The following is a 14,984-nucleotide window of genomic DNA, read 5'->3' as shown; positions in this document are numbered from 1 at the left end:
TTTTGTAAAATTATAGATACAGTTTACTTGATGAAAAAACAGAAAGTTTTTCAGTTGATCCAGATACAGGAGATGTTGTGACACTTGTACCGCTGGATCGTGAACAATTATCAATTTATCATTTGACACTTGTTGCCCAAGATTCAAGTCCAACTGAGCCACGTGCATCAGCTGTTAATTTAACAATACAAATTAAAGATTTAAATGACAATGCACCACGTTTTACAAGTTCAAGATATACAGTATATGTGCCAGATTCAACAATGCCTGGTGATTTTGTATTTGGTGCCAAGGCAATTGACGATGATGACGGTGAAAATTCACGTATTATTTATCATTTACAAGGTGATGATTCTAAAAAATTTAATATTGATAGCTTAAATGGAATTATTAGAGCAACACAACAATTATCAATTGGTGGTAAAACAACACATCAATTACAAATTATTGCATCTGATTGTGGACATGATACAAAAACAATAACTGCTGATTTAGTTATACACTTATGGAATCGTCAATTATTTCCAAGTTTTAAATCACCAATAAATACACATTTTACACTATCAGAAGATACACCAGAAGGTTATTTAATAACAACTTTGAGTGCATCAACACCAAAAACAGGTGTATCAAGTAATTTAATATTTGGTATTGCTGGTGGTAATATTGGTGATGCGCTAAAAATTGATTCTAAAAATGGTGAAGTATTTGTATCAAGTGGTTTTGATTATGAAACACAACCAATATATGAAGCATGGATTGAAGTTAAAGACTCAGATAATCCACCATTAAAAAGTGTTATACAATTGCTAATAAATGTCACTGATGCTAATGATAATCCACCAGTATTTGATACACAAATATATAATGCAACAGTGCTTGAAGAAGAATATCCACCAATATTTGTAACAAAAGTATCAGCAAAAGATGCTGATTCAAATGACAATGGACAAATAACATATTATTTATTAAATAATTATGATGATTCATTTATAATTGATGAATATAATGGTGAAATAAGTACAAATATAAAACTTGATAGAGAAGAAATTAATTCATATGAGCTAATAATTCAAGCTAAAGATCAAGGTTATAATAAAATGTCTGGTACAGCAACTGTTTTAGTATCAGTTATTGATAAAAATGATAATCCACCACGTTTTACAAGATTATTTAGTGTTAATGTTACTGAAAATTCAGATATTGGTTCATTTGTCATTAGAATAACAAGTAGTGATCAAGATATTGAACAAAATGCAAATGTAACATATTTATTTAGTGATAATCCTGGTGATAAATTTACCATTGATTCAACAAGTGGTATTGTTAAAGTTAATGATTATTTAGATAGAGAAGAACAAGATGAATATTTATTAAAAGTTGGAGCTGCTGATGGTGCATGGAGTCAAGAAACAACACTGACAATAACAATACTTGATCAAAATGATAATTCACCTGAATTTTTAAAATCATCATATCATTTTCATTTTCCTGAGATGCTTAAAAAATCATCATACGTTGGACAAGTATCAGCAATTGATAAAGATAAACAAGGACCAAATTCACTTATATCATATAGTTTATTACAACCATCAGATTTATTTACAATTGATCCAGCAACTGGTGATATATTTAGTAAAAAAATTATATATTATAAACATACCAACTGTGCATCATCACCAGAAAATTTATACTCATTAACTGTTATTGCTAGTGACAATGGTAAACCACCATTATCAACTAAAATTGTTATTTATATTAATATTATTAATGCAAATAATAATCCACCAGTATTTCAACAATATTCATATCTTTCACCAGTGCCAGAAAATTTTTTCATTGGTAAAAGAATAATACAATTGATTGCCAATGATGAAATGGATTTTGGTGTTAATGCTGAAATTGAATATAGTATTATTGATGGTAATGCAACTGATTACTTTAAAATTGAAGAAAAAACTGGTTGGATTATTGTTGGTAATAGTTTAAAAACAATAAATATTGGTACAATATTTACGGGAATTGTTAAAGCAACAGATAAAGGTGTACCATCAAAATATGATCAAGTTACATTGACATTAATAATAACTGGTGAAAATAAATATACACCAAAATTTGCAGCATCATCATATCAAGTACGTGTACCTGAAAATGAACAAGTTAATTCAACAATATTAACTGTTAATGCAAATGATGATGATGGTAATAATAATCCAAATGGTATGATTAGATATAAAATAATATCAAATAGTAATAACAATGAATTTTCAATAAATCCAATAACTGGCGCTATTATGATTTTAAAACAACTTGATTATGATACAATAAAAGAATATCATTTAAATATAAGTGCTAAAGATTTAGGCTTTGAATCAAAAGAATCAATTGCAACATTAACAATAAATGTATCAGATATTAATGATAATCCACCAATATTTAATCAAATTATTTATCATGCATATTTACCGGAAAATTCATTACCAAATAGTTTTGTTTATAAACTACAAGCAACAGATATTGATTCACCAAAATTTGCACAAATTGAATATAAAATACTTGGTGGTACTGGTAAAGAACATTTTTCAATTGACAAAAATACTGGTATAATAATATCTAAAATAACATTTGATTATGAAGAAGTTAATGAATATACACTTGATATTGTTGCTTCAAATCCAGATTCAAGTTTACAAATGATTGGTTTTACAAATGTCATTATTTTTATAACTGGTGTTAATGAATATTATCCAAAATTCATACAGCCAGTATTTTATTTTGATGTATCTGAAAGTGCTGAGATAAATACATCAGTTGGTTTGATACAAGCAACTGATCAAGATTCTGGTAATGATGGTAAAGTTTATTATTTATTTGTTGGTTCATCAAATGATCGTGGTTTTTCAATTGGTCCAGAAAGTGGAATAATAACAGTATCAAAAATATTAGATAGAGAAACACAAAATCGTGTTATATTAACTGTAATGGCTAAAAATCAAGGTGGCATACGTGGTAATGATACTGATGAAGCACAAATTATAATATCAATTGAAGATGGTAATGATCCACCGGAATTTATTAAAAATTATTATGAAACAAGTGTATCAGAGAGTACGTCAATTGGTACAACTGTTATGACAGTAAGAGCTATTGATAAAGATGTTAAACCACAAAATAATCAATTTTTATATTCAATAATTGGTGGTAATCATGGACAGACATTTAAAATTGATCCACAAAATGGAGAAATTGAAACAACAAGAATACTTGATCGTGAAACAGTATCAATGTATAAAATTATTATTGGTGCAATTGACATGGGTACACCACCACAAACTGGTACGACAATTGTCAATATTAATTTACTTGATGTCAATGACAATGGGCCTATATTTGAACCACCAGAAATAGTGGGCTATGTCAATGAAAATGAACCAGCTGGTACATCAATTATAACATTAACAGCAAGTGATCCAGATTTACCACCAAATGGTGCACCATTTACTTATCGACTTATTGGTGGTAGACAAGTTGATCTTGTTACACTTGATAAACATTCTGGTGTATTAAGAACATCACGTAGTCTTGATCGTGAAGTTATGTCTCAGCTAGATATTTTGGTAAATTATTCTATAATATTTAAACTTATTTTTATTAATTTTCATTTAATTATTTATTGTTATTTTTATTATTTAAATTAGATTGAAGTGGAAGATTCAGGTTTACCTAAAATGAAAAGTGAACATACAGTGACAATAATGGTTTTGGATGAAAATGATAGTCCATCAACACCACGTTCAGTTCATGTTATGGTATATTCATACAATGGTAAAATACCCATGGGAAAAATAGCTGATGTACATCCAAATGATCCTGATACCACCGGCGACTATACATGCAAAATACTTCAGGGCTCCAATTCCGGTATACTTGGCGTACCAAACGCTTGCGATTTACATACCAACAAAATTACCCCCGGTATGTATTATATAGCATAAAAATAATAACAAAAATAACAACATCACAAACAGCAGGCCACTCTGTGAAAGTTCATAAATTAGTGCCGGGCATTCGCGAAAGAGCACTCACTGTGTTTGAATAATTCATGGAACGTAAAAATAAATATATAAAATGAAAAAATAAATAAATAAGTATACTATCTTTTTCAAAAGCAATGAAATAAAAAATATAGCGTGTTAACTGATTGACCAACAGTTTGTTTTGATAATGTTGTTGTCTTGATTTAATATTTAAAATAATTATGTAATTTTTTTTTTTTTTTCGATTAACATGTTAATAATAATTGTAATTTATTTATTGATTATTATTTCAGGCCTCGGATACTCATTGAGTGTATCTGGTAATGATGGTCGGCATCCAGATGTTGTCTCCAAGGTAACTGTTGAATTTTTAATATTTAAAAATACAACTGTTGAAAATACAGTGACACTACAAATATCAAGATTAACAGCATCTGAATTTTTGGCAATTCATTATCGTCCATTACTTGATATGTTACAACATGATTCTGATGTTGATGATACACTGATGATATATAGCATTGATGAAAATGATGGAAATTTAAATATTTATATTGCCATTGAAACAACAAATAATAATTTCAAAACAAAACAACAAGTTACAAAATTATTATTTAATAAATTTGATAAAATACAAAATTTATTAAATGGTAAAAATATAATAATAAATTATTCACCATGTGAAAATGATGGTTGTGATAATGGTGGTATATGTAATAATCAATTGATTGTTTATGATGATACAAGAATAATAAATAGTCAAAGTTTAATATTCACATCACCTCGGGTTATACATGAAATAATTTGTAAATGTAAAGATGGTTTTACCGGTTTAAAATGTGAACGTAGACAAGATCCTTGTTTACCATCACCCTGTTTATATGGTAGTCAATGCCGTAGAATTGGTCATGAATTTTCATGTTCATGTCCATCAAATCGTGATGGTAAATATTGTGAATTAGAAAAAGGTGATGCATGTGCATCAAATCCATGTAGAAATGGTGGTTCATGTAAAGTTAGTCCTGATGGTTCAAGTTTTTTTTGTTTATGTCGTGCTGGTTATCGTGGTAACCACTGTGAGGCAATAACTGATTCATGTAGACCAAATCCATGTTTAAATGATGGTATTTGTGTTAGTCAAAAACCTGGTTATCAATGTAATTGTCCTGAGGGACATTATGGTAGACACTGTGAACGTTCAACATTTGGTTTTCATGAATTATCATACATGTCATTTCCATCACTTGATTCAAACACAAATGACATTACAATTATATTTTCAACAACTAAATATAATGCATTATTATTATATAATTATGGTGGACAATCAAGTGGACGTTCTGATTTTATTGTACTTGAATTAATTAATGGTAAAATATCATTTTCATATGGTGGTGCTAGAAGTGCTATAACTAAAATACATGTTAATTCAAATGAGCTATTAAATGATGGACTATGGAGAAAAATAACAGCAACAAGAAATGGACGTGTTGTATCATTGAGTGTATCAAATTGTCGTGAAAATGGTGATTATTGTGATGATTGTCAACCTGGTGATAATACATGTTACGCTGATGATACTGGTTTAACAGCAACACTTAATTTTAATAATAATCCATTATTAATTGGTGGTTTAATAAATGCTGATCCAATACTTGAAAGACCTGGACAAGTACATTCAGATGATTTTGTTGGTTGTATACATTCAGTATCAATTAATGGTAGATCACTAAATCTCACTAGTCCATTATCATCAAGAGGCATTAAAAATACATGTCCAAGAAATGAAAAAAGTATTTGTCAAACTAATGACAATACAATTTGTGGTAGCAATAAAAAATGTTATGATAAATGGCATCAGGTGGCATGTGAATGTAGTCATAATATTTATTCACCAAATTGTCATTCTGCAATTGAACCAATTAATTTATCTGACAATGGTTTCATTGAATTTAAAATATCAGAAAAACATAAACGTATGCAATTATTGGATAATATTTATGATGGTAGTACAATGTGGAATAATAATAAACGTATGACAAGATCAACTGAATATGAATCAAATAACTCATATCAAATTATAAATACAACTAAAAAAATTAGTTTAATGTTCAAAACAATTAAACAAAATGGTGTATTACTGTATGCTGCAACAAATAATTATTATACATCAATTGAATTGAAAAATGGACAATTGATATATTATTCAATGCTCGGTTCAGCTGTTAATATGACTGGAACAATTGACAATAATGGTTTGGCTGGTTTGGCTGATGGTAAATGGCATAATTTATTGATAATATCACAATCAAGAAGTATACGTTTATTAATTGATAATGTATTAATTGGTGATGAGCTTGATTCAGCTGGTGTGCATGATTTTCTTGATCCATATTTATCAGTATTATTTATTGGTGGTATACGTGAAGATTACAGATATCATCAAAATGGTTTTATCAAAAATTTTGAAGGTTGTTTAGCTAATTTTACAATTAACAATGAAATTCAACCATTCAATGGTTCTGGCTCAATATTTAAAGATGTCATTCATCATGGAAAAATTGGTAAAGGTTGTCGAGGATTTATTGGAATAAGTGCAGCAACAGTTGCTGATCCATTGTCAATTGGTATAACACTTATTATTGTATTTTTTGTAACGCTAATTATTGCAATGTTTGTTAGTTTTATTGTATTTCGTTTACGTCGACAAAACAAGGAAAAAATATTACCACCAAGTGTTAATAAAAATACAAATACAATGTTAACAAATTCACATGGTAATGTCAATGATAATATTATGTCAAGACATGAAAATACATATATATCAGATACATCTGATTTACGTGGTGTTGGTATGGGTATGGGAATGGGAATGGGTATGGGAATGGGCATGGGAATTGGTATGGGACATCTTGGACCAGAATTAATATCAAAAAAATTTAAAGAACGAGAAATTAATAATGAACATAATAGACAACAACGTCCAGATATTATTGAACGTGAAATTGGAAAAAATCCATTAATAAGAGATGAACAACATCCATCATTAATATCATCACCAACACAAAATTCACTTCATTCACATGAACATAATCAACAACAGCAACAGCAACAACAAGATACAGATATGCCAGAGCATTATGATTTAGAAAATGCAAGTTCAATAGCACCAAGTGATATTGATATTGTTTATCACTACAAAGGCTACAGAGATGGCATGCGAAAATACAAAGCAACACCACCACCAACAATAAATAATTATAATAATCATCATAAACATAATGGACAACAACAATCACAATCTCAATCACAATCACAACAACAACAACAACATCGTCATAATGCACCATTTCCACCTAGATCAATGCAATCACCAAATGTCGGTGGTCAACCATCAGGACCAGCACCAAAATTATTACAAAGTACACCACTTGCACGTTTATCACCAAGCAGTGAATTATCATCACAACAAACGAGAATATTAACACTACGTGATATTAGTGGTAAACCATATCAATCAGCATTATTAGCAACAACATCAAGCTCTGGTGGTGTTGGTAAAGATGCATTAAATTCAAACAGTGAAAGAAGTTTAAATTCACCAATAATGAGCCAATTATCTGGTTCAACAGCTAGTCGTAAAGCAACACAATCAGCAAATGAAAATAATAATAATTCTAATAATAATAATAATAGTATTAACAATATAAATAATAATAATAATATTAATAATATTAGTAATAATAGTAATAGTAATATTGGTAATAATATTAATAATAGCAATAATATTAGTAATAGTAGTAGTAATGGTTCTGGTGGACCAATGGGTTTAACTGCTGAAGACATTGAAAGATTAAATTCACGACCAAGAGTATCAAGTCTTGTATCAACATTAGAAGCTGTTAGTTCATCAAGTGAAGCTAGAGGACCACCACCGACATCACATAATTCACATTTACCATTACATCTTCATCGTAGACATACACCACCAACAGAAAGACTTGAAAGACTTGAAAGACTTGAAAGACGTCACTCGTCAACAACTGATGAAAGTGAAAATGATAGTTTTACATGTTCAGAAATTGAATATGATAATAATTCACTTGTTGGTGATAAAAGATCAGATAATTTATATAGTAAAACAGATGATGAACAAGTTATTCAAAGTAATGAATCACCACAAACTAAAAATGTCAATTATGATGGTTTTGATAGTTCATTTAAAGGTTCATTGAGTACACTTGTTGCATCTGATGATGATTTGTCAACTCAAATGAGTAATTTATATAGACCAAATAGCAATGGATCACCATCAACAAATACAGCACTAAGTTGGGATTATTTATTAAATTGGGGTCTTAATGTTGAAAGTCTTGTTGGTGTATTTATTGATATTGCTGAATTGCCTGATGCATCAAGTCATGTATCAAATGGTCTTAGACTTCCTGCTAATATTCCTAAAACATCCGAAGAATATGTTTGATTAATAATATTTTGCCATTATGAAACATTGTAAATTAAAAATTATTAATTATTGGTTTTAGTTGTTAATAGATATTTAAGTTTCAAATTAAAATAATAGAAAAAAAAATCCTTTTATTCGTCTTCCCATGAAGCACATAATTTTTGTGCCATTAATTTTTTTATTAATTGACAAAATTGTTATACAAAAAACAAATGTATAGGTATATGATTCGACTACTGTATATAATTTATAGTAAAAAATTATTATTGATAGCCATATTATTATGAAAAAAAGAAGAAGAAAAATATTAATTTCATTATTTTTTTTAAATTTTGATTTGTAAGACTGATTTAATGAATTTTTTTTTTCTTCTAATAATTATTACGAAAAAAAATAAATAAAAAAGAGTAAATAAATAAAACAACGTAATATAAATAATAAATTTTAATAATTAATATTTTATAGAGTCAAATGTTGTAAATTATTGTATTAATATTGTGAGCACACTTGTAAATATGTTTTTTTTTTTTAAATAAAAAAATTTTATAATAAAATTCTTTCAATTTATTTATGTAAAAAAAATAAATTAATTATTCGATATGCCTTCTCCTTTTTTTTCTTTTTTTTTTTTTTTTTCTTTCATTAAATTTTGAAACCCTTTTTCGCTGAATGAAGCTGGACAATGCATTTCGAATATTTTTTTTTTCTTCGAACTCTATACAGAAGCTCTGTTTGTGGTCATGGGTAATAAGTGAAATTAAAATACAAAACGAAAAATTTTTCAGTTCAGCCCTTGCTTTTACCGCGTCGTGACATTTCTCCAGGTTAAATATATTATTTAAACAATTAAATACTCTAAACTGTTGCTAAAAAACAGTAAAAATAAATTAATAAATATAGAAATTAAATAGCATTATAAATTAATTAAACAACAACAACATCAGTATGGATTTGACAAAACAAATGATCTTGGTACTTGTCAGCATCATATCAGCAATGATTCATCAAGGTATTGTCTAGATAAATTTATAAATATTTTCCCTATTTACTCAATTTATTTATTTATTAGAAAATATAACTTTTATATTATTTTTTCTTTTTTGATTGATAAATATTTCATCAGCTGAACTGCACATGTTCACAAAATTGCACAAAATTCATTCTCAGGTAAAAATTATATCACGTGACTGGCATCACGTGATCAATAAAATATACCTGGATTTTTACTGCACTAAAATGCATTTATATTTATTCAATATTTTTTTTTTAATTATATAATACTAGAACAATCAAAGCCAATGAATAAATAAATAAATAAATTTCTAGATAATTTTTTTTCGATTTGATAAATAAAATAATTACTATTGTTTTTAATTTTTAAATTCCAGGCCAGTGTCGAAATATTTATAATGAAGAATTGCAATTAGAAGCAAAATCAATTATTGAACAAAATGATGTTACTGCCCAGGAAAATAAATTGATTTTCGATAATTTACTAAAAACATTTCTAACAGCAAATCGTAAAAAATTAGAAAAGTGTACAGCTAATATTATTGCTCAGTCAACACATCGTGAAGACAATGAATTGAATAAACTTTTTAACATTGGTGTTAATTATGCTGTTGTCTGTAATGATGTACCAGCACTACTTGGATGTATGAAAAGTTATACTGATTTATTGATATCTGATGAAAGTAAAATGATGAAAAATCAATATAATAGATTTTATGATATGACAAATGTATTTATAAATTCATTGTGTTCTAAAAATGGAGAACAAATAACAAGTGAGTTGATAATTTTAATTAATTAAAATTAAATGATTATTAAACGTTTTTTTTATTTTTAGATATTGCTAAAAATTACGATTGTTATTTGGATAAAATAAACAATTCGAAATGTTCAAAGGATAACATTGAATTATTTATAGCAAGTATGTTTAAAAAAAGTTTATTTAAAAATAATAATGAAAGAATTGGAATTATGCTGGATATACTTTTGGGAGTTAAAGATTATTTTGAAGTTAAATCAACAAATGTTGAACAGTGCAGGTAAATTTTTTTGTTTAAAAAATTAATTAACAGGTAGTTTTAATTAATTAAAGTAATTGTTTTTTTAAATTAAATGTTTCAGTCGTCTTGGAGAAATTGAAAAATGTGCAGCTGGAATTTTATATCAATGTCCAGGCAAAGAACCATCACTTGGACCTTCTAATACTGTTCAGGCATTTTTTACGTATTTTAATACTGGAATATATTGTTATGAATAGAAAAAATAAAAAAAAAAATATACCAAACTTATTTTTATTTATTTTTTTAGTTTAGAATTAGGCTGACGTATTTTATATATTTTTAATTGAATAATTTTTAATTATTATGAGTATTTTTTAATGAAATAAATTAATCCCTTAATCGAAATAATTCTCAAATTTCGAATTTCGATTTTAAAAATTTTACTATTTCACAATAAAATGCAATACAAATTTTCTATAATTATTTTTTATTTTAAATTTAAAAAATACTACACTAGCAATACAAATGGATTATATAAAAAATTTTTAGGCAATTATAAATGACTTTTAAATAAAAATTCATTCGACATAATAGTCGTGTTATTTGTACATTAATTAGTAATTAAAATCTAAATGAAAAATTGTTCAACTGCTTAATCAGTCTATGCTATCTTTGGAGTCATGTATAAAAAAAAAAAATTAATACAAAGTTAATATACTTAATGTTATATAAATGTTGGGTTATACTTAATACTTGTTGTAAATACTTGGTTGATTGATAAATCATTACCAATTATCTAAAAATTCAAATCCAGTCTTTGGAATACCATCGTCTTGAGTTGTTTGCGATGATTGGAAGCTGCTGTGTGAACTTGATGAATCAAGAAGATTTGTTGTTTCATTAATATCACCAGATTTTTGTCTAGCATTAATATTATTATTAATTTGATTTTTGTTATTTGTAAATATAACATTTTTATTTAATGTTTTAACAATATTACGTTGTGGTACTAAACTTTCCATATCATCATTTTGATTTTTAGATAATGATGTTTTATTCATGAGTTTTGTAAATATATTACCACTTGTTGTTGTATTGTCATTTATTTTGCTTGTGTCATTTGTTTTAAATACACTGTCTGAATAACTTTCTGATTGATAAAAACTTGTTTGATTTGATGATGGACTATAGTCTGTTAGACTACAATCAAAACTACTATCATCAATTTTGATTGGACTTGTAAAATGTGGTGAAACTTGATCATAATCATTAATTTGTTTATCAGAATTATCGAGTATACTTAGATTCATTTGTGATCTTGTCATAAATGAAAATGGACCAGAATGTTCATCACGCCAACGTAATGTCGAGCCAGTCTCATCAATAACATGTTTAAGACCAGTTTGGATTCGTAATTTTGGATACCATTCTGGTAAATCTTTATTACATGTATCAATATTTTTAATTGTATATTTAATAGCAACCTCTGGTTGAATTATTATTTCATCAATTGCTTGATTTTTTTCAGTTAAACTTAAAGTACTCCATAAACCTTCATATGCATCTTTTGTTGATTCAATGTCATCACCAATACGACGAGCAAGTGTATTTATATTAAAAAAATAATCATCAGCACATGAGCTCATTGATTTTGTACTCATTTTTAATTTAATTATTACTCAACAATAAAATTTTTAGTTGTTATAATTTAAACAAGTCTAGAAACAAAAATAAAAAGTTCAATTGTTGATTAATTTGTTTATCAAGTATGTAAAAATTATTTTTACTTACTATGCTGATTGATTGATATTTGATACGCATGAAGAGTGTTGTTGGGCTTGATTAATTAATTGAATTAAAAAAAAAAAAAACAAACAAACAAACAATTAACGAGGCGTGATGATTAATCAAGCATGTAAACAACATGACAGTACATATGAGTGTATGACACATTGCTTGACAGCTTTATTTGCATATTTATTAAGCGGTGTCTCCACGCTATAGAAATATCATGCAAGTCTTTTTAAGGCTGATTTTCACCAAAAAGGTCATGATGCGCCAAGTTGATGCGCCGCCAACAAAAAATTGATGAAAGAACGTATACAAAGTAATAACTACACCACAATTTTTTACTATATAACTATTTTAATTATTTATTTATAAATTATACAACAAAAAATGTTTAATCTCTCAATCTTGGAAATCAATTGTTTTACTGATAATTTCGGTGTGGCATTGATAATATAAACCTTGAACTATCAAACTTTTAGAAATTGTATTTATCCACTTTTTTATTTTGAAGATCAAGTCAAACTTATTTTCATAATAATTATATTCAAGTTGATAAATTATATTGTCTATATATTTTTTTGATAGACTAGTTAATTTTCTATAATATATTATTTCTTTGAGTAAGGTTATGTGACAATCGTTTTTTAAATTTTCACTTTCGTAGTTCTTTAACTTTTCTATAATTGTCCAAAGCATTAATCCAAAATAATCCCCTCCGTATTTTGGAAAAAATTGGTGAATGGCTGTCTCAAGGATATCTACCGTCATTGAAATATCGTCATGATTGGGAGTTGGTGATGCACATGTATTGATAAATAATTCCCAAATATTATCGACAGCTACAATAACCTCTTTTGTTAAATCATCTTTATCGTTTTTAGTTAAATGTTGGATAAGAGTAGCATGAAATTGAATGTCTCCTGAAAAAAAACATAATTCTTAATTTTTAATACATAAAAGAAAGCGCCTTTTAATGGACATAAAAGTCTGCGATAGACAGCGATAGAGATATTGTCTACAATGAAACGACACATTCAACTTAAGCGTAGTGTCCACACGCAAGCTTTTTCATGCAAGGCCTTGCACGAAAAACTTGCGTGTGGACAGTGGACACTACGCTTTATGGGGTCATTTTTTCGGATCTCGATGGCGGTATATATTAAGAAAACCTATTTCACAATTTATTTACTCCTTATATTTAAACATACCTTTATTTGACACTTGACATGAACCACTTTTAGTTAGAATTTTATTCATGAATAAAAAAATTGATGCGAATATTTCTATACCGATTATTAGATTAATAAGCATTTTGATTAATTTTAAGGTTAATGCTTTAATGGTAGGTGCTGCTTTTGGGCACTTTAAAAAATATTAATTTTTGGCTATAATCTTTGACATCCGACAATAATTTATCACTCAAAATATAAGTCAGTGATTTATTTAAGAGATTTATTGTAAATGAACGCCTGATTGTTGCAATTTGTTATTAAAAAATTCCTTGTAAAATGTTATAAAACAGGAGCAACACACATGTAATTTTTTTTTCACTGAAATTATTTTTTTTTAACTGAAAATATTTTTTTTTTTATAAGAAAGTCATGAGAATTCAAGAATTTGACTGCCGTGCTACCACACGGCCGGAACACAAATTATTGTTTGTAGGTAATCAGTAGTAAATGTTCCGACTTTGTAGCAACGCGGCAGTCAAATTCTAAAATTCTCATGACTTTAAGGGCTTCTCATAAAAAAAAAAATACATATATAAAAACAAAACATATAAAAAGTTGAGCTTGATTGGTTGAGCTTAATTTTTTTTATTATTTTCACAAATTGTTTACGATTATATAGTGTGAATATTAATTATATATTAATATTATATATATATTAATTATTCTTGACACATAAACAATGTCAAAAAAAAAACACAATGTAGCATATATGAAGCCAAGTGAACCAAAGTTTTTACGTGAATTAAAAGAACAAGCTGGATACAAAGCGGGACCAACTGTTGAAACAAAAGTATTAATTTAATTTATTTTTGTAATTTAATTCAACTAAAATTGTTATGTGTTTATTAATAATTGTTGTTATTTTTTTTTTATTTAAAAGAGAGGAGTATTTCCAGGCTATGAAAATGAAGATATTGAAAGTGATGATGAAAGAATAAATCCAGCTGAAGAAGAGCCAGTTGTTGTTGTCCTGAAAAATGGTGATATGACACTTGATGAAGTTGAAAATTATAAAAAAGCTAAAGAAGAAGGTATGTCAATTACTGTTAACAATTAATAAATATAAATTATAATGGTAATTTTATTTTACAGAAGAGTTACAAGCACCAGCTGATTTATCGAAACGAATATTATTCAATAGAAAATCAAAACATCAAGATGACAAGACTGATGACAATATTTCTAAGCCAAAAAAAAAAATAAAAACAACAAAAACTACTAAATCATTATTGTCATTTGATGATGATGACAATGAATAATCCTAATTTGTAAATAATATTAGCTAATTAATTAAGCATAACATTGTTGTAAAAAAATAGAAAAATAGAAAATCAAAAAAAAAAAGAAGAAAAACAAACAGACTTTTTTATATTTATTATATAAAATTGAAATAAAAAAATTTATAAATAGAACACCAAAAAGTATTGTAATTAACAAAGTTTGATAT

At 27.0% G+C, this 14,984-nt stretch overlaps 4 protein-coding genes across 4 annotated transcripts in view; 3 read left to right on the top strand and 1 right to left on the bottom strand.

Moving 5' to 3' along the window:
• The window catches only part of LOC122856635 (cadherin-related tumor suppressor), a 57,577-nt gene extending 48,772 nt beyond the window's left edge, over nucleotides 1-8,805 (top strand). Inside the window, exons 7-9 of the mRNA XM_044158363.1 lie at nucleotides 17-3,617; nucleotides 3,699-3,975; nucleotides 4,331-8,805. Coding sequence (XP_044014298.1) covers nucleotides 17-3,617; nucleotides 3,699-3,975; nucleotides 4,331-8,520 — 8,068 coding nt within the window. The 3' untranslated portion in view covers nucleotides 8,521-8,805. The remainder of the gene's footprint in view (nucleotides 1-16; nucleotides 3,618-3,698; nucleotides 3,976-4,330) is intronic.
• A 642-nt stretch (nucleotides 8,806-9,447) lies between these two features.
• On the top strand, nucleotides 9,448-10,777 carry LOC122856156. The gene is made up of 4 exons (XM_044157849.1): nucleotides 9,448-9,511; nucleotides 9,891-10,289; nucleotides 10,352-10,553; nucleotides 10,636-10,777. The coding sequence occupies exons 1-4, from the start codon at nucleotides 9,448-9,450 to the stop codon at nucleotides 10,769-10,771; spliced, it is 801 nt and encodes a 266-aa protein (XP_044013784.1). The 3' UTR covers nucleotides 10,772-10,777.
• A 285-nt stretch (nucleotides 10,778-11,062) lies between these two features.
• On the bottom strand, nucleotides 11,063-12,213 carry LOC122856634 (uncharacterized protein C1orf198 homolog). Its single transcript, XM_044158362.1, has one exon. The coding sequence runs from the start codon at nucleotides 12,173-12,175 to the stop codon at nucleotides 11,300-11,302; it is 876 nt and encodes a 291-aa protein (XP_044014297.1). The 5' UTR covers nucleotides 12,176-12,213; the 3' UTR covers nucleotides 11,063-11,299.
• A 1,984-nt stretch (nucleotides 12,214-14,197) lies between these two features.
• Nucleotides 14,198-14,814, top strand: LOC122856633 (uncharacterized protein KIAA1143 homolog). Its single transcript, XM_044158361.1, has 3 exons — nucleotides 14,198-14,327; nucleotides 14,418-14,568; nucleotides 14,630-14,814. Exons 1-3 carry the CDS (start codon nucleotides 14,217-14,219, stop codon nucleotides 14,794-14,796), a joined length of 429 nt encoding a protein of 142 aa, XP_044014296.1. The 5' UTR covers nucleotides 14,198-14,216; the 3' UTR covers nucleotides 14,797-14,814.
• Nucleotides 14,815-14,984: the final 170 nt, after the last annotated feature.

Source organism: Aphidius gifuensis, linkage group LG5, assembly GCF_014905175.1.
Source record: "Aphidius gifuensis isolate YNYX2018 linkage group LG5, ASM1490517v1, whole genome shotgun sequence".
Taxonomy (NCBI): domain Eukaryota; kingdom Metazoa; phylum Arthropoda; class Insecta; order Hymenoptera; family Braconidae; genus Aphidius; species Aphidius gifuensis.
The sequence above is the reverse complement of the archived record's forward strand: the minus strand, read 5'-3'. Positions and strand labels throughout refer to the sequence as shown.